This window comes from Cibotium barometz, chromosome 39, assembly GCF_041138505.1.
Source record: "Cibotium barometz isolate CiBa-2024 chromosome 39, ASM4113850v1, whole genome shotgun sequence".
Classification (NCBI taxonomy): domain Eukaryota; kingdom Viridiplantae; phylum Streptophyta; class Polypodiopsida; order Cyatheales; family Cibotiaceae; genus Cibotium; species Cibotium barometz.
Window position 1 is genome coordinate 46,569,961 of NC_141084.1, and position 27,427 is coordinate 46,597,387.

The following is a 27,427-nucleotide window of genomic DNA, read 5'->3' on the forward strand; positions in this document are numbered from 1 at the left end:
ATTTTGAGGTGTAATGAGCTCATTCATGGGCTGATTTTGAGTACCCAAATGCTTTCCATTAGGCAAAGTTGATGGTTGATCTGTTGAGCCATGAATTCCCAACAGGAGAAGTCCTTCAAACATGTTATGTGGGCCCGAAGGTGGTTGTCCAAAAAATTCAGCCAATGGCTGGTCTAAATTTTCAACAAATACATCTATGCTGTCCAAAATCCTTTTGTGTGTGGATGGATTAAAGAGACGGTAGCCTTTACTGCCACTGCTATAACCCACAAATAAGAACTTAGCTGCTTTGTCATCAAGCTTTCCTCTCAACTGTTGAGGTACATGTGCATATGCTATACGTCCAAAAACTCTAAACTTTAAAGTGATCAACTTTAGGTTTCCTTTCGTGGCGTTATGGTTTTCAATGCTTTGGTAGGGCATCTATTCAACACACGTGTAGCACACATTATTGGCTTCATCTAGAATTTGTGAGGCACTCCTTTGCCTTTAACCATGCATCTAGCCATTTCCATCAAAGACCTGTTCTTTCTCTCAGCAACATTATTTTGTTGAGGAGAATATGGCATCGTGCATTGATGCTTTATGCCTTTTTCTGCCATAAATGCTTTGAAAGCAATGGACATGTATTCCCCCCCTCGATCAGTACGATGGGTCTGCAGTTTGCAACCTGTTTGATTTTCAGCTTGTGCCACAAAATGCTGAAAACATGCAAATACATAAGATATTTCCTTCAAGGGATACACCCAAGCAAATCTGGAGTAGTCATTGATAAAGGTTACAAAGTACAGATGCTTTCCAAAAGATGGTGTCCGCATAGGACCACACACCATAGTTACCACGGAACGGGAACGTTCCGGGAACGTCGGATGCTAGAACGGGAGCGGGAACGGGAACGGGAGCGGATCGGGAACGTCGCGGAACGCCACGTCATATGACATGTCAGCATATGACACAAAAAAATGTAACTTTTTGTATACGGATAGCCAAATATGCTTCCTAATATTTGCTCCCCCAAGACATGAACATACATTTCTGCAAGCAAAACAAACGTTCCGCCCATTTTTTTTTTTTTTTTTTTTTTTTTTTTTTTTGCGGAACGTTCCGGCGTTCCGGGAACGTGCCTTCGCCCGGAACGGCGTTCCGGCGTTCCAGGATGACGGAACGACGTTCCATGGTAACTATGCCACACACATCACTGTGCACAAGCTGTAATTTCCGGATAGCCCTTGTTGATCCATCTTTTGGGAATCCATTTCTATGCATCTTACCTAATATGCACCCTTCACATACATGTTTTGTTGGCAGCTCTACCTGAGGTATATCTAGTACCATTTTATGGCTTTGCAATAGCATCAAATTGCCATAATTCACATGCCCAAACCTAGCATGCCACAATTCTGCCTCATGCATGGCGGGTGTAAGAGTGGTAACCACATGAGCATCATGCTCTCTCCTGTCAAGCTGATATAACCCATGGTACAATGTGCCGGAAGTGACCGATGCATAGCCACCTTCACGGTCTTTCACTGTGCATCTGTCGTCCTCAAAGTTCACTGCATATCCTCTTTTAGCAAAAGAGGAGACAAACAACAAGTTCTTCTTAATCCCTGGTACATACGGAAGACATAATTCTATACCATTTGTTGTTGTGAGGATCACCTCACCAACACCCTGAGCTGGATAAGAAGAATTGTTTGCACATGTTACCTGCTTGCCTTCAGGGGAAGCCATAGGCTTCTTAAACAAATCCCTCCATGAGGTAATGTGTTTAGAAGCACCACTGTCAAAGTACCATGTGTCGTGTCTTTCATTGACACTGAGAGACATGCTCCAATGATGCATCATATCTGTAAGTAAGAAAAGTCCACTCATCCTGCACAAGATTTACTGATGCATCATCTTTCCCTGTAGGTGATGATGAAGAATCTATACAACCATGCTGCTTTCCTTTTTCTTCTTCACTCATTCAAGTAATGACCTGGTTTCTTGCAGTAGTGACATTTGCCCTTTTCTTGGGCTTGCATGCATCATTTTTAGTCTTTTGTGAAGGCTGTCCCGAATTAGTCTTTGGCTGAAAACTGTGTTTGGCTTTTCCCTTGTCCTTATCTTGGGCAACAAAAGCCCCGTCACTACCACGCATGTTGGAAGATTTGTTCTTCCGATTTTACTCCTCCTATAGTAACAAACCAACCAACTCTTCAAACAAGATTGGTTTTGGGTTTCCCCGCATAGATAGAGTGAACGATGTGTGGAAGTTCAAGTAGGTTTCTGGCAAAGATTATAGTGTTCTGGAAACCTACTCCTTTTCGAAAATGACCTCATTAATATTGAGCAGTTGCTCCCGAAGATCCTGGATCTTCGTAAGATGATTAGCCATACTATCACCTTCATTCATGTCCAAGTTCTCAAGCTCTTTCTTGAGAAATGCAACCTTGGCCTCATTCTTTGTCTGATATATGGTTTCAAGTACATCCCAAGCTCGCCGTGAGGTCTTGCAAGACCGAATATGCGGTATGATTGATCGCTTTATTGACAAAGCAATCAAAGCTATCGCTTGGGCATCGCGAGTATCCCATCTCTTCTGCTCCTATGAGGGAGGAGTGGGTATTGCAGCTTGAGCACCACGACCAGGCATGTTAGGTGCTATGTCAAGAGGGCATACATCTTCACCTCACACATAACCCCATAATTCTTTGGCCACTAGTAGATTTCGGACCATGAAACTCCATAGGGATTAATTACTGCTATCCAATTTGTCCTCTTGGGACAAAACCTCGAATATATTAGTCGTATTTCCAGCCATGTGCTGAAATCTCTTGCAAGAGAGATGCAAACATGTGCAACCAAATATGCTGTAAAAAAGCACCTGCAGGCAAAATCCCAAACGCACCGGAGTGCAATGCCAGGCAACCACAAAGTCCTGTGCAAATGTTTTGCCCTGAATACAAGGTTGCATATAAGCAATGCTGAAAATCCCCAAATTTCTGAGCACCAATGGGCTGATTTATGTGTCAATTGCACATAATTTACAAAAGCCCCAAAAACCTGTGTACCAATGAGCTTTAATTGTGCAATTAAGCATTGATTTTAAAAAATCTCCAAAATTTTGTGCCCTGTAAACTGCAATTGTGCAATTAAGCACAAATTTTGAAAAATCCCCAAAATTTTCTCTGTCCTGCATCTTAATGCTGCCCTGTACTGTTGCCTGTACCTGATTTTTGCAATGAAGCAAGAAATGAACAAAAGCACTTGAACTGAACCAAAAAATCAGTACCTGGTGGAACCTTGATTTTTTTGCAGAGATGCGTATTGAAGAAGTTGTGTGCAAATGGTAGACTCTGGTGATGGCCTTTGGCTAGTAGATGATGACGACCATAGAGGGGAAACCGGCGGGAGATGCAGCACATGTTGCAGTGAGAGATCGCGAGATTGCTGACGTCGTGCAGATAACGGGTAGGCGGCTACAGGCGGGCAAATGGTTGATGAGGCGGGCAGACAGTTGATGAGGTGGGCAGACGACGTCGACGTGCAGGAGCTGGCGGCCTCAGTCAATGGGCAGGAGCCGGTGACGTATAGGGCCTGCGGACGCAAGGCGGCAACGGCAGGTAGGCCGACAGGAGACGAGATGTGACTTGCAGGCAACGGTGACTTGGCGTAGGACGATGAGCTAACTGGCTGGCGGACAGGACGGTGTCGAACGGCGACGGAAGCAAGGCACCAAAAAACTCACAAGTTTGTCAATTGCCACATAAGCCTCAAGTGGGCGGAGCTCAGCCAGGCGCTGCCCACTGAGGTGAGAGCACCGCCGACAGGCTGGGTGGTGGTGAAGCTCTCCCCACTAGTGCTGCCCCCTTTAGAGGCTGAAATGGGCGGTGGAGGTGAGGGCAGCCGGCTCACGGGCGGCGCTGGAGGGCGGTCGAAAATTGAGGCAACGGCCGGACGGGCAGCGACGGACGGATTGTGCAAGACGGAAGGCCACAGTCGATGACGGATGGAAGGTTGCCGGAAGCCAGGCGTCAGGAACTGCACGACTAGAGGGTTGCAACCCAGCTCTGATACCGCTGTTAGGTTAGGGTTGCATAGAAAACAGAGACACACAGAGATGCACAACAGCAATCACTCTCAAGAGAGTGAGAGATAGTGATTGATGCTCAAAGAAGATATGATACAAAAGTGTGTGGAGCTTGGGGGTTGACTCCACAATATCAAAATACAATAAATGAGTGGTGTCCTTTCACACCTAATATCCAAGGGGAAAAACCCAAAGGGAGAAAAGTGCCTTTGGTTAGCCCATATTCACATGTGGCACTACTCATAGCATATATGCCAATATGTGCAGCATATTTGGGGATTCTTATTCATAAGGGGAAGTTTTGTAAAGTGGAGGCATCCATAGGCACTCCTATTCCTATGGAATACTCCCGGAGTCTTGTGTTAGCTCATTCAAGTATATACTGTGTTTTTGGCATACTTCGGCGATCCCACCTTCAATCCCGTCATATCCCGGTGCCTTGTGTGCACACTCTTGTAACTCTCTTTTTCTCATGTTTTCCCAAGAGCTCACATCAAGGGGAGGCTTTCCTGTTCCCAAGTTCTCTCTCTAGCTTTGGGAAATTTTGTACTACTGTGAGAATGTCGCAAAGAGTTGCTTCCACTGAACTTTCCCGGTTTGGTGCCTTCATGACAACTGAAGATCGGCTTGATGGTCCCAAGTACTCATTATGGAGCTTCATGGTGAAGAGTCTTTCAATTACCAAGGAGCTATGAGAGATTGTTACGGGGCAAGAGCCTTGTCTTGCAGCATCAACTCTTGGCACCTCCTCGGCATCAAGAGCGACTCAAACTGTGGCACAAGTTGTGTTAGGCATTGCAGCACTGCCTCCTGGACCCACTGAAGATCAAAGATGGTGGGATGCATGTGATGCTCAAGCAATGGCTATGATTGCTTTCAGTCAAGCGATCAATTGTACCTCACATCCGATCCTGCAATTCTGCAAGGTTTACCTGGGTGGTCCTCAAGACCATGTTCCAGTCCGGTAATGAAGCATGAGTCATGTACTTAATGCAAGAGTTGGACAAGTTGACTAAGAACGAAGGTGATTCCATTGCAAATCATCTTACCAAGTTAACAGACCTAAAAGTTTGACTGGATCCATGCTTCCATCTATGGAGGAGAATCTGCACAGGCTCAATGACTTCGGCTTTGTGTACTATGTCCAGTTGTTGCTCATCTACAATATCTTGCAAAGTTGGACCAATGTAGGGCTTCAACCAAGAAACATGGAAAATATTATGCATAGATCTGAAAGCTTAAGCTTCATAGAGACATCATTTGGTTTGTCCAGTTGCTTCAATCTCTACTTCATTATCCACAGATATACCCAATCCTTAAAGTCGATATCTCGTCTTGATTTGTTGGCTTGCCGAGAGTATACTTCCTATGCTTTGGCAAGGCTGTCCTTGACAAGAATGATCTCTGAAAATGTTTCGGTGGTCTTGCTAGCCTCCAAGGAAGGTGACACCATTCTTGTAAGAAGTGACGAGAAATGGCAGCTAAATGTTGCCTCATACAGATTCCGGCCAATGCTAGATGAATGAGTTTCATTGAGGATGGCCTAAACCAAAGGAATGTAATGCTCCCACTTTGACTGCATGTCATGGCAATACGATTTGAGAACATCAAAGGCCAGCTGATTGTAGATTTCAGTTTGGCCATCGGTTTGCGGATGGAATATGATGGACAGATGCACAACTTGGTCCCAAAGTTGTCGAATAATGCTCTCCAAAAATTTGAAGTAAACTGAAACTGGCCTCTGATAGAAAACCAGAGTGCGGTAAGAGCTAACACCCGTCCACTTGTAGTCTAGATGATAAACAAAACACAGATTGGAGCTAGAGTGCCCAAATCTGAAAACACAACGACACCTGTTGGCCCCAAAGCTTGGCGCCCCTTGCGGTATTTCTTTATTCCATTAAAATAATATGTATGGCTGAGTACAACACAAAAACCAGCCAAGAGTTTACACCTGTAGTCCAATCTGACTGCCCACAAATCCTTCTCAGCACAGAGGATCTATGCACACAGATCTGTGTCCTCAAGCAACACACTGTGCCTCCCTCTGATCAGCCAAGTTCACAAAGCAGGCCAGCCATGGGCATACATCTGGCATAACTCAAGAGCATGATACATCTTCTCAGCTCAACATACATATGCTGTTCAATCTCTGTCTTAATCCCTTGTCAATCTGCCATACTCCTCCTCTCACAAGGAGCCAGATAGTACATACCTGTAGCAGACATCAAGCAATAGAAAGAGAGATAGATGAACAGAGTCAAGGCTTACCAAGTTCAGCTCGTGAAACAACACTGGAGGAAGCAACAGCACTAATCTGTGCCTGAGGCACTTGAACCCAAAATCCTGCTTCACACGTGTGCTTGCACTTGCTTGTATCTTCCTCCTGATGCTCACTCCTATGCTGTCCTTGAAAGTACAGATCTGAAAATCAGCACTGTACTTGATTGTACCGCCTCGGGATGCGTGCCAGGCGTTGTACTTGCATAAACAACCTGCTGTCCACTTCTGTACCTGCCTGAATCAGCCTGCACAGGTCTGTCCAGCACCCAGTAAAGCGCCGCCTGCACCTGTATGAGCTGTATCTGACTGCCCGTACACTGTACGGCAGTCGTACAGTAAGGTATGGGCTGGAAAACTGACTGTCCAGCCTGTATAGGGCTTCTGCGCAGCCACCAGCAGCTGCTCTGTGCGCCGCCAGCAACAGAGGAGAAAGAGAGAGAGAAAGAGAGAGTCCCGTACAGTGCTGTACGGCTGGTTCTCTCAGAAAAACAGCAACAAAGCTGATCTTCAGCAGCCGCCTCCTCCTCCTTGAGCTCTTCCACGATTGTTCTCAAGCGCATGAGGGAGCTCTCCTTTTTACTACACGATTCCCCAAAAAGGGAACAGAGAGAGTGAAGAGAGAGAAAACTCCTTTCCAATTTAATCCCTAGGGCCCCAACTTAATAAGTTCCTAGGGCCACTAAGGCCTAGGGGCAAACTTCAATTAAGAAGTCACTGGGAGTAGAGCTTCCCAAAACTTCTTGTTATAATCCTCCAAACTATCACACTTTGAAGCATCCAGCTTGTGCCATGCGGTCATAACATCCACCTCAAATGTAGATGTGAGCCATACGGAAGAGAAAACCTGTTTGAATTGGACCCATGTGGTGGGTGCTATGCCCTGCAAAAGAAGAGTAGACCACCACTGCAAAGCATTGCCCTTGAGAAAAGTGGCAGCTTTCCTCACCTTTGAAGACTCTGTGTAATTCCCACCAGAAAAAGCAGCATCAAACTGCTGTAAAAAGGTAAGTGCCTTCAATTTATCCTTGGCCCCACTGAAAGTGTCAAACTTCACTGCAGCTCCCCCTTCCTTGTAATCCTTCGCCTTGCCCATAGGCGTTAGATTATCATATGGAAGTGGTTTTGTGAGATTGCTGCCCCCAACATTCATACCCATCATTGGGTCAACATTTCCCATTCCAACACCAGGCATACCATACATCCCAGCCATGTTTCCATACATTCCATGCTGCATACCTGGCTGCATGCCACCAAACATATTGCCTTGCATCCCAGGTTGCATGCTTCCAAACACATTTCCTTGCATACCGGACTGCATACCACCATACATATTCCCTTGCATGCCAGGCTGAAAATTGGCTCCAAAAGGCCCATACATACCCATGCCTCCCTGAGGGTATCCCCCAGTCATGGATTGAAACACCGAGCCACCACCAAAATAACCTGGATGCATGTTCTGCTGAGGAATAGGTGGCTGTCCATAGAAGGAACTCTGTGGGTTAGCACCAAAAGCATGCTGCATGTTCGGAAACTGTGCAGGAGATGGATCCTGTGGAGTGGTACCACTATGACCTTGAGGAAGATTCTTCGAACGAACCTTCTTCTTCTTTTTCTGGGGCTCTGTGCGGGGCTCTGAGCGAGATCTCAAAAATTCAGCAAATCTCTCACTCTGAGTGAGCTGCATAAAAGTATCCATAACACTAGCCAAGCGATCTTTGAACCGAGCATCATCATCCTCTTTACCATGCACATCTTCTGGCTGTGTTACATCCTCATAAGGCTCAACATCTGCAGCCTGTTCTCCTGCAAAAATATCCTCAGATACATCTCTTTCAGGAGAAGACTCTTGCTCTTCTTCTTCTTGATAGAAGTACTCTTCCTCTGTATCAGACATGATTGCTGAATTTTCAGCAATGGCTTTCTCCAAAACAACCACGAGCTCACCCCCTTCAGAAAGTTGATGATTGGTCCCGGCAACGGAACCTTGAAACCGGCCTCTGATAGAAAACCAGAGTGCGGTAAGAGCTAACACCCGTCCACTTGTAGTCTAGATGATAAACAAAACACAGATTGGAGCTAGAGTGCCCAAATCTGAAAACACAACGACACCTGTTGGCCCCAAAGCTTGGCGCCCCTTGCGGTATTTCTTTATTCCATTAAAATAATATGTATGGCTGAGTACAACACAAAAACCAGCCAAGAGTTTACACCTGTAGTCCAATCTGACTGCCCACAAATCCTTCTCAGCACAGAGGATCTATGCACACAGATCTGTGTCCTCAAGCAACACACTGTGCCTCCCTCTGATCAGCCAAGTTCACAAAGCAGGCCAGCCATGGGCATACATCTGGCATAACTCAAGAGCATGATACATCTTCTCAGCTCAACATACATATGCTGTTCAATCTCTGTCTTAATCCCTTGTCAATCTGCCATACTCCTCCTCTCACAAGGAGCCAGATAGTACATACCTGTAGCAGACATCAAGCAATAGAAAGAGAGATAGATGAACAGAGTCAAGGCTTACCAAGTTCAGCTCGTGAAACAACACTGGAGGAAGCAACAGCACTAATCTGTGCCTGCAGGCACTTGAACCCAAAATCCTGCTTCACACGTGTGCTTGCACTTGCCTGTATCTTCCTCCTGATGCTCACTCCTATGCTGTCCTTGAAAGTACAGATCTGAAAATCAGCACTGTACTTGATTGTACCGCCTCGGGATGCGTGCCAGGCGTTGTACTTGCATAAACAACCTGCTGTCCACTTCTGTACCTGCCTGAATCAGCCTGCACAGGTCTGTCCAGCACCCAGTAAAGCGCCGCCTGCACCTGTATGAGCTGTATCTGACTGCCCGTACACTGTACGGCAGTCGTACAGTAAGGTATGGGCTGGAAAACTGACTGTCCAGCCTGTATAGGGCTTCTGCGCAGCCACCAGCAGCTGCTCTGTGCGCCGCCAGCAACAGAGGAGAAAGAGAGAGAGAAAGAGAGAGTCCAGTACTGGCCGTACAGTGCTGTACGGCTGGTTCTCTCAGAAAAACAGCAACAAAGCTGATCTTCAGCAGCCGCCTCCTCCTCCTTGAGCTCTTCCACGATTGTTCTCAAGCGCATGAGGGAGCTCTCCTTTTTACTACACGATTCCCCAAAAAGGGAAGAGAGAGAGTGAAGAGAGAGAAAACTCCTTTCCAATTTAATCCCTAGGGCCCCAACTTAATAAGTTCCTAGGGCCACTAAGGCCTAGGGGCAAACTTCAATAAACATTAAAACTTAATGTTTTAATGTTCCCCCTTCACACCTAGGGATGTCCACACATCTTAAACACTGTCCGGGCACCCCCCATGTGAATCATAAAATATTCTGACCCTGCAACCACCATGCACACACTTGTCCTGCTCCATTTTCACAGGGCCATGACATAAACTTGGGATCCTTGTCTGATGTTATTGTCCTTGGCAATCCTCCTATGGAGTACCAATGGTGGATGAACAGGTGAGCGATGTTTAGAGCCAGAGAGCTCTCTTGTTTTTTTACATGTCTCAACAATGAGAGAATAGCTGAATTTATAGTTCTTGCCCAAAAGCACTTGAGAAAAGTGCTTTAAAACTCACTTATAGCCCAAAAAAGATCTTTTTAATAATAAAAGCTCTTCTCTTTTTAGTATTTAAAAAGCTTTTAATCTTTTGCTTTCCAAAAGCTGGTCGTATCATTCCAAGCCTGTAAGGTGGCCATGCGTTGCTATCCTGCCACGTGTTAGTGCCATGTCACCCCCCCTCCTTGCATGTTGCGTTTTTTTGGTATCAACAGCTTGTATTTTGATGCTTCGGTGACTGACAAGTGCGGCAAGAGAGGATGATCTACTCGAGGCATTTTCTGCTTGTGACACTGAGTCGGAGGCAGCAAAGGAGCTAGATGATGAGGACATTGAGGGTATTCAAGATCTAGAGGATACAGATCCTAGAGGCTTGGTCCTTGGATCTTTATATTTTCAATTTGTATTAGAATTTCAAAATTTTTTAGTTTGATCACTCAGTCACTGATGATTGAGGACTCTATGGACCATTTATGTCATATGGATTGCTATTTTGGCTCTTTCAGAGCATAGATGTCTTGGTTTTTGACATTTCACTACGACTATAGTCTTGATGAGTATTGACTCTTTCTGTTTTCTTTCAAAATCTTGTCTTGTTCTGATGATGATTCATTGATGTGACGTGTCGATGGTTATTGAAAAGTGAAAGGTTTGAATTATGAATGATAAATGGATATAATATGTATTATGTATCTCGTGTATCAGCCTGCAGCCTGCTGCCTAGGCTCTGTTGGGACTCAAGAATCAGGATTCAAGCCACATCTATACATGTTTTCATGAGCATTTCATGAGGTTTTTGAATGCTTTACATTTTGTTTTGTTTAAGCTGTACAACATTATATAACCAATATTCTAGATTTTTTGGACCTTGTGCAACTATGATCTTGTACTTGTAGACTTTCTCCACGCCAACAACCTTGCCTGTTCAAAGTTTAGAAATTCATGTCTGTATTAGACTTAGAGTGATTCCCTTTCTTTGATTATTGGGAAGACACTCTTTAGGTTGCATACTAGTGGCCTGTAACTTGTTGGTTGTTAAGTTTATTGACTTCATAGGGTAGATTCAACGTTTCCCGAAATGGCTTCGATTCTTCCGCTCTCTGGCCTTAATGCATTGCTCACTTGATTGGACACACATGCATTATGGAAGACTTAGTTTTTAAAATCAGCAAGTTTCTGTTTATCTGTTTCATGAAGCCTGAGAAGGTTATTTACTGTCTTAAAAAGTGAGGTGTGTAGTTTGCTCCTATAGATACTCCAGCTGCAGCAGAGAGGTTTCTTGCACATTGGCATCCTGAGGCTGGCATCTTTATGGAGAGTGAACTGTGGCCAAACCTTCTTCTGATCGCATCTTTGAAAGGGGTATGGTCTTCGAAGCCGAGATTTAATTTGGATGTTAGCACTGCATTAAAAGAGGAAAGCAAAAGAATCACTGCCTTAGAAGAGGAAAGCAGCGGGTTCTTTTGCAGCCCAATAAGCCACTTCATTATATGGGTTTAGAAAAACTGCGTTTTCTGCATAAAAAGGTTATTGAATAATATTGATTATTATTGTTATTCATGCAGATGTTCTTGGCATTGTTGAATGCAAGAATGTCTTTGAGGTCCTTTGAGTGGTGGTCCTTCCCGGTTGCAAGACCCTTGGTGACACAAATGCTCTCAAAGTTTTGCCTTATTCTTCCTTTGGTATGGGCATACAATTTTCTACTGCTTTTGGTTTATAGTGGCTCATTGTCGAATGCTTGACTTTTTGAACATTTCTGGATGGAAAGGTAGAGCACCAAGGAAGCTGTGCGCTATCAAATTCTTGGGGCACCTCCTACAATCGTTCATTTTGCCGGTAACCTGAAATATGGTAATTAATTTAAAGTTGCATGAACCCAAAAAGGGTGCTAAAAAAAAAAAACTTCTTTTGGATATGCTTGAGTTGAACTTATATCTAACTTTGTTGTAGATTTCGTAAGGAATTGTTTTTGGATGTTGTCACATGCATCATCCCCAGACATATGTCATGACTATTGGAAAATGATGGGGTTAAGGTTTAGCCGTGAGTGCTGGCCATGCAAGCCGAGTTTAAAAAGGAGGTTAGGGGTGCATATGTGTACTATATGTGCTGTTGTCATGTGCATCAATAAATGGGATGCCACATGGACACAATTTGCAACATTAGCAGGTTCAAGGGCAAGTTAGGGGCAGGATTGGAAATATTAGGTACCCAAGAAGCTGCCCAGAAGAGCCAGGATTAGGCACGCAAGTGTGGATCTGGTTGGACAATTAGAATTGCCAACTATGGGGATGTGTGCTGCCCACCTAGAGTGGCCGACCAGCAGATACGCACCTATTTAAGCATTGGCCAGGTTTAAACTGAAGTACCTAGTGCCAGGCCTGCAATGCTAGGTCCCAAAGCAGCACAGGCAATAATTGGCTCAAAGTAACGCAATCTCAATCTGTAGTACACAGTTGCACATGTCTTGGCACAGGGAGGCAACATTTTGTTTATGCATTGTAAACATTATCACTAGGGTTTAGAAGTCCAGATTTGAGTTTTCAACATTGTAATGATGGCCTATATTCATCAGCAATATACATGGTAGATTAGGTGTAAACGAAAGTCTCTCCTCTTATACAATGCGTTTTTAGGTTGTGCTCGGTAGTTAGCCTTCTAGTGTGCTTTTACTTAGGGCATAATCAAGCATGCTTTTGCATGCATGTAACAATGGTATCAGAGCCTAGGTCTCTACCAAGGGGAGACTTGCAGCAAGGCTTTGCTTTAGGTTTTACATGCAGCATAGGTCCTTGCAGTCTTTGCATCAGGGTTTACATGCAAGATGGCTTTGCGTTAGGTCTTCCTTGCAACTATATGCGTTAGTTTTGATTCCTGTTAAGAATGTAAACATCAATATTAATCGTCTCATCATTCATTCCAAAAAGGTTTAGGAATATTTCTGCCATCGAGCATTCTCCTTGCCATTTTGACAATATAGTGCAACATCAAAATGAATTTGTAAGTCACAGTCGGTGATGTCTAAGATAGAAAGGAGGTTCCAAGAATATTTGGAAGGCTTTTTGAAGATCCTTTGTAGACATCAGTGAGATTATACCTGTACCCTAAGGCATTTTGCATTGTTTTCCATTGCTACCATGATGTCATCTCCCATAGGCTTAAGGGAGGAATATGATTGATCGTGTGCCTAGGAGTCTCAGTTTGGATGATCCATGAATCATCTTGCACTGCTACATTGGCTATTACGTTACACATTTCCTTGATGTCACAAATACCTGAACCTCTGTAGCAGAATTGTATTCTTCTTTGGTTTTCAGATTACCACTTTCTTTTTCATGCCCTATAGCCTTATGCCCGTAGTAAAATCTTTAACCTTTTTCTTCTTCTTTGAAGAGCTGGAATCGTTACACTTCTTCTTATCGTTGTTAGCTTGTTACCAATGCTACTACCATGTAGCCACACTATATCATCTCAAAATAAGAGAGCTGAACTTAAGCTTTATGCAAGTGTTTAAGATGTGAGAAAACTTGATTGGCAATATTGTGAGACAATCATCTAAATTTGGGAAAGCCATGCTCATCACATTGCAACCATTTGATCTCGAAGATTTTTTATTTTGACAAGAAATGTGTGACGCAGCTTCGTATGTTACGGGCAGCAGTAGGTGAAGTCGGGGGCGGTGCCGACGTGGCAGTGGGGTAGCAGCACAAAAAAGCGGAGGTTGGGAAGCACGATTACTGAAAGGGTAGCATTGTTTTCATTAAAAATATTAAAATGAGGTGTAAGGTTTACAACCTTTGTGAAAGTATATTATTAGTTGTGTGAGTCTAAGGTTTATAACCTTTGTAAAAGTATATTATTAGTTGTACGCCTGCGCATGAGAAAAATGCCAAGATTTCGACAAGCCATCTGCAAACTTTCAAGCATTGGAGGCTTACGGAGCGATTCTTTGAAGCATGGGCTGGCCAAGGAGAAACTCCAGCAGAGTATTGGGCTGAGAATGGTGGTCTACATTTACAATCATCTTTTGTACTGAAATTCAGTTGTAACACATTTTCTTGTACATAATACAATTCAATAATTTAGGCCTATTGTGTGTGTTTTGTGTTTGAATTCCACTGCTCTCTTCTATTTCTATATTCTCAAAACCCTAGTACATAGGCACAAGAGCTCATTGGTATCAGAGCCTAGGGAACTCGCAAATTAGGCACTCGTGTTTGTTGACTGCTTAGAGCATTCTTGTCGCCCTCCAGTGGGGCCTGACCCGACGCGGAGGTAGCCGGTGAGCTCTCTCCGCCGTTTGATTCATCGATTCTCGGCGCTAGTTGAGATGACCATCGCCGCTTCCCCGGTGAGGGCTCTCCCCAAGTGGGCCCCCTAGGATTTTGGGGCTGCCTGTGGATTGCAGTTTCTTCTGATGTCTTCCTGCAGAAGGGACTTATTTTTGAGGAGAGAGTAGCTCCCATTCGGATTTGTGTGGCGTTTCATCACTCCATGCTAGAGAGTGGCTCGATGATCTTCTCCTTTCCCTTGAGTGCTGCCTCAGAGACAGTGGGATTCGGAGTTGGTGGCTGCCACCATCCAGGGGCAGTCAATAGAGCTCTCACACAATCTTTATGATTTACACATCATTGACGTGCTTACCCACCTTTGGCCCTTGGCTAGGCTGGAGCCTGGAGGTTCAGGCCATAGAGACCGGGATGGGGAGGTGGTGGCCTCCAGCCTGGAGGTGCTGCTCTTTGTGTTCCTTTATATCTCAGTCGCAGTACCTCTCCCCCCCTCTTATAGATACCTCCATTGTGATCGATGGAGTTCGGAATATGCATACTCTCGTGCTTGGACAGAGTGGCGACACATAGAGGACACGGTCCACGCCTACTTGGTGCACCTTTGACCCAGGATTGATTGTGATTATTCCCCATCTAAATCCATGCCCAAGACTCTTCGAGTGGAGGGTAGTTCTGATAGTTCCGTCTCCCATAGAGATTGATATGCGGATAGTCTCATGGAAAATTTAGGGTTTAGGGGGGCCTCAGTGCTTTCAGAGACGAGGCATCCTCAGAGGAGAGGCGTCCTCAAAGGAGAGCTTCATAGAGCTATAGTTGGGGGCCCCATCGACATTATTTTCCTCTAGCAGCACCACCTGTCTGAGGGGTGTACCCGCCGTTTTGCAGGAAGTTTTTACCAAGCAAGAGCCACACTTTTTGGTCTCCTTCTTTCGGCCCCTCGAGGACGCAGGGAGGAGTTTGTATTTCTGTCAACGAGCAGCTCTTGCCGGCAGTGAGACAGGCTCAGGTATCAACGTCTCTGGGCGAGCACATTGGGTTACCATTATGATTGGAGAGGACAGCGTGGGCTTCCTCAATGTTTATGCCCCGAACACCGCAACAGGTAGAGCCCTCTTTTGGAGCACAGTTTGTCAAGCCCTTCCTCAGGCTAAGTTTTGGTGCATGGGTGGCGACTTGAACATGATTGAGGCGGCAGAGGATAGACTCAGAGGAGGCACTGTCACAGTCTCATGCGCAAAGTACTCTGCATGGGAGGAGTTGGTCCTCGCACTCAGGGGATAGGACCCTTGGCATCTCCCAGAGTTTGGGTACAGCCTCGGGAGCCTGTGCTTCTCGTGGTCTGATAGGAGGAGCACCGTCCCAAACCTCTCCCGACTTGACAGGTTTTATGTGGATGAGTGGGCTTGCGACCATGGGGGCATGATTGACTTGAACATGATTGAGGCAGCAGAGGATAGACTCGGAGGAGGCACTGTTACAGTCTCAGGCGCAAAGTACTTTGCATGGGAGGAGTTGGTACTCGCACTCAGGGGACAGGACCCTTGGCATCTCCGAGAGTTTGGGTATAGCCTCGGGAGCATGTGCTTCTCGTGGTCTGATAGGAGCAGCACCGGCCCCAACCTCTCCCAACTTGACAGGTTTTATGTGGATGAGTGGGCTTGCGACTATGGGGGCATGATTGGCATCTTGGCGGGCACGACTTTTTCTGATCACGCTACGGTTATTCTGTCCTTAGAGGACCCTAGGAGGCAGGACATGCACACGAGCACTAGGATTTCGGATAGCCTCATACATGACCCCAAGATCTGCAGCAGGATAGAGCAGATATGGGCGGGACTAGATTTTATTTCAGGCTTTGCTGCGTGCACCTTGGATGTGGGCCTAGGTGAGATCAACAGATTTTTGCAAGAGGCAGCATAGACCAGATTAGAGGGATTTCATGAGCAGGAGAGGAGCCTGTGGAGGGGTCTTGCTTCTCTCCAGTGGCTTTAGGAGAGTTCCCCAGACATCCCGTGGATTGAGAGTCACCTTGCTACCGCCCGCACGGAGATCATTTGGACCCAGGCTGGCGATAGAGTCACGGGAGACTCCTTTGAGATAGCAGGCCCCCACAGGCGGAGAGATGGTATTCGCAGGTTGCGCGGCCAGGATGGAGCCATTGTTTCTAATCCCCCCCCGCTCTTCGGTCCTTCTTATTGACCCCCTTCACTACAGAGGAGCTGGCGGAGGCATTGACGGCTCTCCCTAGGGGAAAATGCTTAGGGGCGGGCATGCTTCCAGTTTCTTTCTTTCTTCACCCCTGGGATCTTATGGAAGGTGGCCTTCGAGTTGCCTTCAACGAGATTATGACCACAAGAGCCATGCCAGAGGCTTTCAGAGGGTTTGATAAACTTGATCCCGAAGGAGGGTGGTGTTAGATTGGAGATCCGACAGTGGAGACCCATCATCCTTCTTGGAATCGCCTACAAGATCTTGGCCAAGGCTATCAGTCTCGGTGACCTCAGGTTTTCCTCCTTGACTTGATCCACGACACTCAGATAGGTTTTGTTCAAGATTGGAGTATTCTGGACAACATCTTCACCTTCTGGGAGGTGAGAACTTCGGCCACGATGCGGCAGCAGGACCTCATAGTGCTACTCCTAGACTTTGAGAAAGCTTATGACAAGGTCGATTGGAGCTTTTTGAGGGCACGATGCGCCGGATGGGGTTCCTTGTGGAGTGTATCCGTGGTGTTTCAAGACTGTACTCGGCCTCTCACAGTTAGGTTCTCATTCAAGGAGCCTGAGGTGATAGATTCTCCCTTTCCCGCTCGGTCCGACGACAGGGCTGTCCTTTGGCACCTTATCTTTTCTTATTCGTCTCCGAGGCCATGAGTAGTTTTCTCTCAGCTCAGGAGACGGGGCTCGAGGGATTGCGTCTTCCCCTTCGTACAAAGGAGGAGCTGTTGGACTTAGAGTTTGTAGATGACACAGCAGCATACCTATCAAGAGATGTAGGGAATCTCTATATATGGGAGATTTGCAATAGCATTGTAGCCTGGCACATATGGAGAGCTAGATGCAGCGAAGCCATCGAGGGTACCCACACTCTACCTACAGAGTCCATCAGGAGCATTTGGCTTGACATCATCCATAGCCTCTACGGTCAGTGGGGGAAGTTGCAGGGTGGTTCTGACCGTATGCGGGAGCAGCGGGAAGCTTTCTTGAGGCTCTGGTGGCCTGGCCCTTTTCTCACCGATAGAGGTGGTGATCCCACGAACTGCATCTTTCTCCACCTCTTGACTATTTGTTTGCGCCCCGTACATGGAGGCGAATTTGTATCTAGCCCTTCGTGGTTGTATTTAGCCCTTTGTGGCTGTTTTTATTACCTAATAGAAGGATCTTTTTCCCGGAAAAAAAAAAGGTAGAGCTCCTAACTTCCACTAGGGCACAAGTTTAAATTTGGGAAAAGTCTCTCTTTGGGTAGTCTCCTCACAAGTTTCTCGCTACTCGTCACATGGATTCACAACTCTTTGATTTGCTTCTTAGTAGGAAGGCGTCCATAGATGGGGTCGCATGGAGAAACAAGTGGCTCTTTTGGTAGAGGTGTATCTCCGTCTAGATAGGGTGGACCGTACACCTTGAGCACCAATTGTTCTTGATTTGGTGTCTACTGAGGCTCCTGCTTTGGAGCAAGGGTTGGATGATTCGAGGATGAAGTCATGCAACTTCTTAGAGGAAGGTTCTTCACTCCTTTGGATGCAAGAAACAAATGAACCAGATGAGCTCCCACAGTCATCATTATGAGCTTGCAGGTGTTTGGCAAGAGAGACGTAGCGTGCAATAGGTTGATTGTCGGAAACGGGCAACAAAGCCTTCTTTATACCCACTGTGAGTTTATGCTTCTTTGAGAGAAAGAGAGAAAATAGATAGTCGACACAATATTGAGTCCCAATTACCCATTGAAGGCCCCCCACCCCCCCCCCCCCCCCCCCCCCCCCTCTGCAAGCAGGAGTATTTGCTTATATTTCTTTGGAGAACTTTGTACAATGAGTATGAATGATGACCGAGGACTGCTGAATTCAAGGATGAAGTAGACCGGACAGAGGCTGAACCATATGCTGTGCAAGCTCCTTTGAATAGCTCTTCAATGACTACTATGCAAACCCAAAACTGAGGGGTGCACATATGCTGGCTGAATGCTCTTCGCGGAGGCCTTGGGACTGTAGCAGAGTAAAGCGCTGACTGCTGAATGAATGCGCAAGAAGTCGGGGACTCTAGACACACATAAGTGCTCTTGAACTCCTTGTACTCTGATTTGATGAATGATAATTTATGCTGAGAACTAGGCTTTTTAACAGCATTAAATGCTGTGCAGGTTTCCATTGCTGTCCTTTATGTTTGCCGACCAGCACGTGCTGCCCGACTTGATGTTTGTAGGTATCTTATGCTGTTGGCCTGCTGCTGCTGAAGGCTGCCGACTGGACAGCTAGTCATCCTGTGGGTTGGTCATGCTGCCTACCATGCATGGGCTGGACTTTGGCTGGCCCATAGGCATGCTTTCCATGCAACTACTTGCTAATGTAAAGGCTAAGCTGAGGTTGGCCTCTACATGAAAAGGCTAAGCTGAGGTTGGCCACTTCTATATGCTTGCTAATGTAAAGGCTAAGCTGAGGTTGGCCTCTACATGAACCTATCTGTTGAATTCTCCAAGTGGGTAAGAGGACTGACACATGTAGGACTCTCTATGGCTATGGAGACTGACCTACATAGCTTGTGCTTGACATGTCACACACAACATATGACAAAATATTCCTTAAAAAGGTAATTCTGCTATATACATGTTGCACGGATGTAGAGCTAGCACTCTAGTGTAGGGTGGATGTGACATTCCCTCATGCATAGCTTGGCAGTAGGTAGATGGCTTCCAAATAGTCCGCTAGGAGTTGGGGGCACTATGGAAAAAAGAACTTTTCATTGAGCCATACTGCTTCATGGGTATCGTGATCCTTGAACTTCATGTAGAATTGCCGTTGTCTTTGATTGGATCAGCTTCCATCTGTGGAGGAGAATTTGTTCAGGCTCAATAATTTCCGCTTTATCTACCACTTCCGGTTGTTGCTCGTTTGCAATATCCTGCAAAGTTGTGGGCCAATGTAGGGCTTCAACCAAGAAACATGGAAAACATTATGCATAGTCCAACTATTAGGAAGCTTAAGCTTCATAGAGTCATCATTTATCTTTTTAATGATAGGAAAGGGGCCAAAGTTCTGAAAGGAGAGTTTGGGACAATGTTTTCCCAGTTGCTTCAATCTCTGCTTCATTATCCGAAGATATACCCAATCCCCTTCTTTAAAGTTGACATCTGGTCTTGATTTGTTAGCTTGCCTTGTGTATGCTTCTGTGCTTTTGGCAAGGTGCTCCTTGATACACTCAATAATCTTTGAAAAAACGCCGGTGGCCTTGTTGGCTTCCATGGAAGGTGACACCATTCTTGTAAGAAGTGACGAGAAGCGGTGACCAAATGGTGCCTCGTACGGAGTCCAACCAATGCTAGATGAATGAGTGTTTGAACCAAAGGAAGTTAATGCTCCCACTTTGACTGCCTGTCATGGCAATACGATTTGAAAACATCGAATGCCAGCTGACTAAAGATTTCTGTTTGGCAGTTTATCTGTGTTGGGTATTTCGGAGTCTCGTGTCTTGTATGTCCACCTCATATATGTGTTAGTATGTGTGTATCCATATTGTATAGGTGTGAACACTCCATGTTTGTGTAAGTGTGCCTATATGTGTGTGAACACCCTCTTATCTAGATAAGTGTGTGCCATGTGTCATGTCCCCATATGTGAGTTTGATTGTGTTTAAGTCAAACGATAAGGCTCCCAGTCTACAAAAAGGGGCATTGTACTTGATGATTACACAACATTAATCATAAGCTTCTTTGTGTCAAGCAATTGTCTCTCTTTTGAGCATTGTTCTCGCTCTTGGCCAGGCAGGCTTTAGACGGGCCTTCTCTACTATCGACCACATCTTCACTTTGTGTTGCCTGATTGATCAGGCGAAGGTGCGGAAGAGGAGGCTTTACTGTTGCTTTGTGGATTTCCGCCAAGCCTTTGATACAGTGCCACGAGAGCGACTCTTCCAGCGACTTCAGTCATTGGGGATACCCACAGAGATGACATGGGGCATCTATGCATTATATGAGCAGGTACTGGGACGGGTATGATGCCCAAGAGGCTTATCTGAGACCATTGCTAGCACCATTGGTGTGAAGCAAGGATGCCCACTCTCCCCTACTCTCTTTGGGCTCTACATCGATGAGGTGGCTGATTTCATTCTACGCGGAGGTGGCGGCGGGATTGACATCTCAGGTACACCCGTCCACATTATGCTATATGCTGATGACATCATTCTAGTGTCTGAGTCATAGGAGGGACTAGAGCTACACCTACAGGCTTTAGATGATTTTTGTACACAGAGAGGGCTGATAGTGAACCTTGGGAAAACCAAGGTTATGATATTCCATACGTGGGGGCAGATCCGACTACAGGTGATCTTCACTCTTGCAGGAGGCATATGTATACTTGGGGATCACATTTGCTAGTACAGTAGGGCGCTTCTCTATGGCACGAGCAGCCAGAGACAGATTGACACGAGGATATGCTGCCTTGGCCATGCTTGAGCGATAGTGCCACCAGGCACACTTTCAGGAGCCCCGCACAAAGGGGTGGCTATTCGACACTCTGGTCACACCTGCACTGATGTACGTAGCGGCAGTATGGGCACCCGGACTCTCAGCCTCCTCTTGGACACAGATCGAGAGACCCTAGGTTCTGATGCTCTCAGGGATGATTCGCAGCAAACCATCTATACCACATGACATTGTCAGAGCGGAGTTTGCTGCACCACCCATGCTAGTAGAGGCTCTCTTCCAGGTGGTCTGCTTTATTCATCGAGTGCGAGCCATGGCTCCGGACAGATTGTCACGTAGAGCTTTTGAGGCATCGAGACAGTTAGCTGAGGCTGGTGACACAGGATCATGGTATGCACAGATGATACAGCTATTGACCTAGTGTGGGTGGGACATAGATCACTTACCACACCTCTTTAGTATGATCTTAATGCTCCACATATGCAACTCTCACATAGTGAGAGGAACAAAGTTATGCGACAGGACTTATTGCAACGCTATATGAGGCGGACATGGATCACACCCCACCAGCCCCTGCCTACGAAGATGCTATACTACAGAGATTGTTTTATGAGCATCTCAGAGGATGGATTTATTGAGCGAGCCGGATATATGGATGTGTACATGCCTCACAATGCCCGAGTGGCGATCAGCCAGCTCAGAGTGTCATAACACCAGCCTGAGATTAAGATAGGTAGGGCAGCACAGATCCCCAGAGCAGAGAGGATATGCAGACTATGCTAGGAGGAGGTTGAGAGTGAGGAGCATTATGTATGCAGATGCAGAGCATATAGTGACATTAGAGAGAGATACACCACCATCTTCAGTGGACATCCCTCACTCCGCTAGATCATGGAATCCGCTGGAATCCGCAGACCAGCGTAGATTTGGCCAGTTCTTGCTAGAGACACAGTGCCACAGAGAGACACTACTGCGGACTCATACCACAGGGAGAGGTGGGCGTCACCGATTTCTTCCAGAGATCTATCCCAGTGCCTACCCTGACACAGGGGGTTACACTTCAGTGCGCTGTGGACCTCCGAGCCAGACGGAGACTGAGAGCACCAGGCTATTAGACTCCCAGACTACATCAAAGGGAGATTACAGAGATACGGGCTCGACATCAGCACCATATCCAGGAGCGGCTAGCTCACTTACACTCACACCCGGAGATCATGCTCCAAGGGATTTTTACCTCGCCATCGCCTATGTATCGCATATTACACCCCCATTATGGTACTGGTTGGAGCTAGACAGATCTGCATTGCAGTCTTGTATACCCTACGCATACAGGTTGCATACTGAGCCTTTAGCAGTAGTGCTCCATCCATCACCCCCCCCCCCCCCCCTAGCTCAGTACTTTCATAGTTTATTTCATGTAAATTTGGTCCTTTTTTTTGGACATCCAGAGGACATTGACAGTTGTACATTGATTTGTCTCATAGGTCGAGTTCGGCCTCTAGTAGACGTTAATACAGCTTTCTTTCTTTCTTTCTCTCTCTCTCTCTCTCTCTCTCTCTCTCTCTCTCTCTCTCTCATAGGCCCAGTGGGTCTTTAGTAGACACTTAATATATCTTTCTTTCTTTCTCTCTCTCTCTCCCAGTATGGTACAGGATGGAGCTAGCTAGGTTGCATATCATGATTGTATACTCCATGCATATAGCTTTGCATTCTCCTAGTAATAGAGCTCCATCCCCTACACACCCAAATTCAGCTTTTTTATTCAGTACTTTTTCATTTTGTTGGGATGACAGAGGATACCCCATACATGTACTCCGATTTGTCTCATAGGCCGAGTTCGGTCTTTTGGAAGACGTTAATAAAATCTTTCTTTCTTTCTTTCTTTCTCTCTCTCTCTCTCTCTCTCTCTCTCTCTCTCTCTCTCTTTTCTCCGGCTCTCTCACAAGGATACTAAGGAGATGGAGGAGCATTACATATGCCGCTGCCGAGTATACTATGAGATCCGCGGGAGGTTTCACTGTCTGTTTCGTGGGATTTGGTCCACTCTCTAGGATCATTGGCTTCCCGGACTAGCGTTGCCTAGGCCTCTTCCTGCTTGAGCTCCATAGACACATGGACACTTTCTTGAGAGAGCTTCGACCCTAGCCAGCCAGCCCCCTCCCTCGCTAGCCAACCATCACCAGTTTCTTCCAGACTGAAGAGGTGGACACCGATACAGTGGTTCTTGTGGACCCACCTCGAGCTGCTTCGGACCCACCTCACCCGAGAGGAGTTACCTCGGACTGGGCCTCCGCACTCCAACGTGCTCGACACCCTCAGGCCCCGGCTGTTGGCCACGATCCCTCATCAGCTCTAGATTGAGGACATGCTCCACTGCCATCGAGCTACCTTTCCACGTGACATAACTAAGGGAGACCTCTCGGCCATACTCACTGGCCCCATGCTTGAAATTTTGGAGAGTGGTATACCATCTATTGGGAGCTGATGCTGCTCTCATGTTTCTATGTTCCTAGTATTCCATGATGAGTTTCCATGGACAGTTTTTTTATCACCCCAATGAGATAGATATGTTCATGTTTTGTTTTTGTTTTATTTTCCATTCCAACTACACCTGGGATTGCATACCACCATGGCCAAAATGGTTCAATACTATCCATCTCCTCTTGCATAAAGGAGTCCCATGTATCTTCCACATCATGTTGCCTGGTCAAGTCCAAGCTCACATAAGCACACATAACATCAAAGGACACATCTCTATGGAAACCATCATCTCTTTGTGCTGGCTTTGGAGTTGCATACAAAGACTTTGCTATAGCATCATGACATAGGGAATCATCATGGCTCAGAGGGAGATATGAAAGGATAGAAAGAGAAGAAAAATGGTTATCTGCATCAAACACATCATCACATACTAAAAAGGCTTCATTGCCACTTCAGTGGGTGGAGTATTGGGCATCCGAGTGCTATATGAACATGCATCTATATGTACATATGCCAGAAAACCACACTCAAAAAACTCCTAACAACGCCAAGGCCATCAGCCGGTGACTGTAGCCCTTCCTCCCTGACTTGATCCATGGTACACAGAGGGGTTGCGTTCAGGATCGGAGCATTCAGGACAACATCTTCACTTTCTAGGAGGCAACCCTTCGACAAGTTGTGATAGTATTGTTCTCCTCCTTGACTTCGAGAAATCCTATGACAGAGTGGACTGGGGCTTTCTAAAGGGGATGATGTGCTTGACTCCTCTCGCTTCACACTAAAGAGTCAAGGTGGGCATCGATATCTCCGTTGAGTAGCAACTAGCATCTCTTCTTCTGAGCATTTAGAAGAAGCTGTTATACTAGAGTTTAGCCAAGCTTTCTTTAGTTGGCTTGGTCGTGGTGGCAAACCAGGTTCTTCTCACCACCATGTCACCTCCTCCTAGGCCTTCTCCCGGGCTTGCATTGGTTAGGTTCAACGGTTGGTCCACAACTTTCTGTGTGACAGGAGGCCGGCCCAGGCCAAGGCAGTGTGGAGAGTGATCATTCAGCCGTGACGCAGAGGGGGCCTAGGCATTATTGACCCTTCCATTCAGAGCCATGCCCTTTTGGGCAAGTTGATTGTTCGTGGCCTTCTTCCGGGCGGCGAGCCCTAGAAGGACTTCCTCTTGGCTAGGATCCCCGCCAGCACCCCGATTCTAGGAGGCCCTTGGCCCTTGAGTACGAGATGAATTTTCACGGAGATGCGGGCTTGTGGCTTTAGCCCTGCATTTGAGGACAGTTTTGCAGCCAGTCTCTTGCATGCTTGGGATCATCTGAGGCCAGCCCTTCCGCAATCAGCTCCTGTTGTCTCCGAGGAGCGTCTCCGATAGCCTCTATTTGGAACCCCCTTGTCCGTCTGCCTAGTGGTCGCATGTTTTGGGCTTGCCCGCACGTATCGTGGGGAGCTGTGAGCATGGGTCCCGCTAGGTCACTTGGAGATCGGCTTACATTTAGACAGCTACTCCTAGAGGTTCAAGAGAGGGGCCTTACCAATTTCTTTATTAACTACCTCATCTATATTCAACAGTTGTTCTTTTAGGTCTGTTACTTTGGTAAGGTGGCCATTGCTTGAGCATCATGGGCATCCCATGCCTTTGATCTTCAGTGGGTCGAGGCGGCGGTGTTGAAATGTGTGACACTTGTGCCGAGTCCCCCTTGGTGTTGCGGGGGGAGGTGTTGCGAGTTGGTGCTGCAGGACGAGGCTCTTGCTCCGTGACAATCTCCCATAGCCCCTTGGCTATTAGCAGACTCTTCACCATGAAGGTCCATAGTGAGTAGTTTGGACCGCCAAGCTGATCTTCAGTTGTCATAAACCCACCAAAAGTAGAAAGATCAGTGGCAAGTTCTCTTTGCGACATCCTTATAGTACAGGATTTCCCAAAGCTGGATAGGGTGCAAAGAACAAGAAAGCCTCCCCTTGGATGTGAGCTCTTGGGAAAGTAAGTAAAGAAGAGAATTACGAGAGTGTGCACACAAAGGCACGGGGAAACGACGGGATGTAAGGTGGCCAGAGTACACCAAAGACAGGGTGTACACTGGAGTGAGCTTACACAAGACTTCGGAAGTGTTGCACAAGAACAAGGGTGCCTTTGGATGCCTAATCCAAAAAGATATCTTTGAGAGAAAGCCCTAAAACAAGAAATCAATGCCTCAAAATTTGGCCAGTGATGATAGGTGATGACGATGGTGACGTGGAGCTGCGGAGGACGGAGTGTAGAGGCAGGGTTGGGCTGATCTGCAGGGCAGAAACAAGGGCTGAGTGGAGCTGCTACAAACTCAGCCGTTTGTTGGGGGAGCATCCAGATCTGGGCAGAAACAGGCTGAGCGTTGATGGTGGAGCATGGGCAGAAAAGCCAGAGAGCTGGGCGGCCGTGATGATCGCTGCAGTAGAACAGCTGGGGAGTTGGGTATTGGGGTTAAATCACAAGAGGTTAACAAGAATGATTAGCAAGAGGCACGATATGAAACCAAAGACTAGGCATGCTATAATCATTATGAAAATGATCCTTTTATAGGAGAGGCCCCCCTTTACAAGGTGCATACAGATGCTGCCACCACATGCCACATGTCAAACTATGATGCCAAGTGCCCCTAAGAGGCATACATCATTGCTTATGGGTTCTTTTGTGTGTGGGAACAATCTCTTATGCACTAGCGGCTCTTCACACACACTAGAACCGCTTTATTTTAAAGCCTAAGCTTACACACACTAGAGTGCTAGTTGACATAGCCACCTAGCACTCGTTTATTCCCACATTAAATATTTAACAATTCAATGGTTCCCAATTAGCTCATTTTTTGGAGATTTTACTTAAATAGAAAAAACAATAAGAAACTTGTAATCTCACGAATTGAGTTGCAGTATCCTAATGGCTACTTTTAAATATTTGGTGCAATCATAACTACTTTAAGATGCTCTCTAATCCACCAAACAACAACAGACAACACTAAATTTAGAGTAGATATAAGAAATACAAAACAAGAAAACAAGCTTTTTCTCTTATTCCCTTCTTTCACTTCACAAAATCCAACCAATAGCAGTGAGTTTAACACACACAATACTGCCCCACGGTGGATGGGAGCCTTTACACAGTTGGAGATCCTGATTGCTGCGAGAGCTTGCACTGAGGATGGGAGATGCCTCTACTATGAGATTCAGGATGAGGGCATACTTCAGAGAGTGGAGGAGGAGTCGCCTTTGGTTGCAGAGTGCACCTTTCAGAGGATACGGGTAGTGGCCGCCGCTTCCCGGAAGTGGCATATTGACCCCGACCCTGCAGATGTGCTCCCGGATTGGCGCATATGGGCATATGCAGTGCGCCCCTTGGCCCGGCTACAGTGGGACCCTGGGGAGTACGAGTGGCATGATCCTTATGCATCCCTTGAGGCCACAGAGATCACCTTTTTCCAGTACACAGTTCGGCTGGGGCGGCATATTTTGACGGCTAGGAGGATGGTCTCTCCAGCTGCAGCGGGGCATTGGCGGATACAGGGACTCTCACAGGAGTTCTTGGAGGATTTTTGGGCTCGGCTCTGGGCTAGTCGACAGGCCCGCAGGATCTCGACTTTCCAGTGGCTGGTCGCCCACCCACAGGGGCTCAGCAGTTGGCACCTGGCTTGTTTACAGCGGTCTTCCGGCGGCCTGCTTCCGATGCGGCCACCCTATGGAGACACAGAGACATTGCCTTTGGGATTGCCCTCAGGCGCAACAGATTTGGCTGCGGATGCTGCGTATTCTAGCCCCCCTCTCTCCAGAGGGTATGTTTACGTGGGGTGCCACTGCTTGGTTGACTTCGTCAGGGCCTGCTATGGGCTATGAGATGGAGCAGGACAGTCAGGCCATCAGATTCATTAGGGGCCAGCCTCGCCTGGTTCCGGCACCGGATTTCTCGTCCGCCAGCTGGACTCAGGAGAGGGATTTACGATGGGAGCTCCTCAGCAACCTCACCATTTGGTTCACCTGGAGGGCCCGGTGTTTCACGGCCTTTGAGGGGAGATTGGAGCCACCAGCAGAGACTGTACGGGGGATTTGGC

General features: G+C 46.7%; 1 protein-coding gene across 3 annotated transcripts in view; it reads left to right on the forward strand.

Moving 5' to 3' along the window:
* KDTA (KDO transferase A) overlaps positions 1 to 27,427 on the forward strand; it is an 89,056-nt gene that overhangs the window by 55,796 nt on the left and 5,833 nt on the right. For 2 of the 3 annotated variants that reach the window (XM_086778792.1, XM_086778794.1), the window contains 3 exons: positions 11,185 to 11,307; positions 11,511 to 11,630; positions 11,721 to 11,799. In XM_086778792.1, coding sequence (XP_086634918.1) covers positions 11,185 to 11,307; positions 11,511 to 11,630; positions 11,721 to 11,799 — 322 coding nt within the window. The remainder of the gene's footprint in view (positions 1 to 11,184; positions 11,308 to 11,510; positions 11,631 to 11,720; positions 11,800 to 27,427) is intronic. The other variant, XM_086778793.1, reaches the window with a different exon arrangement.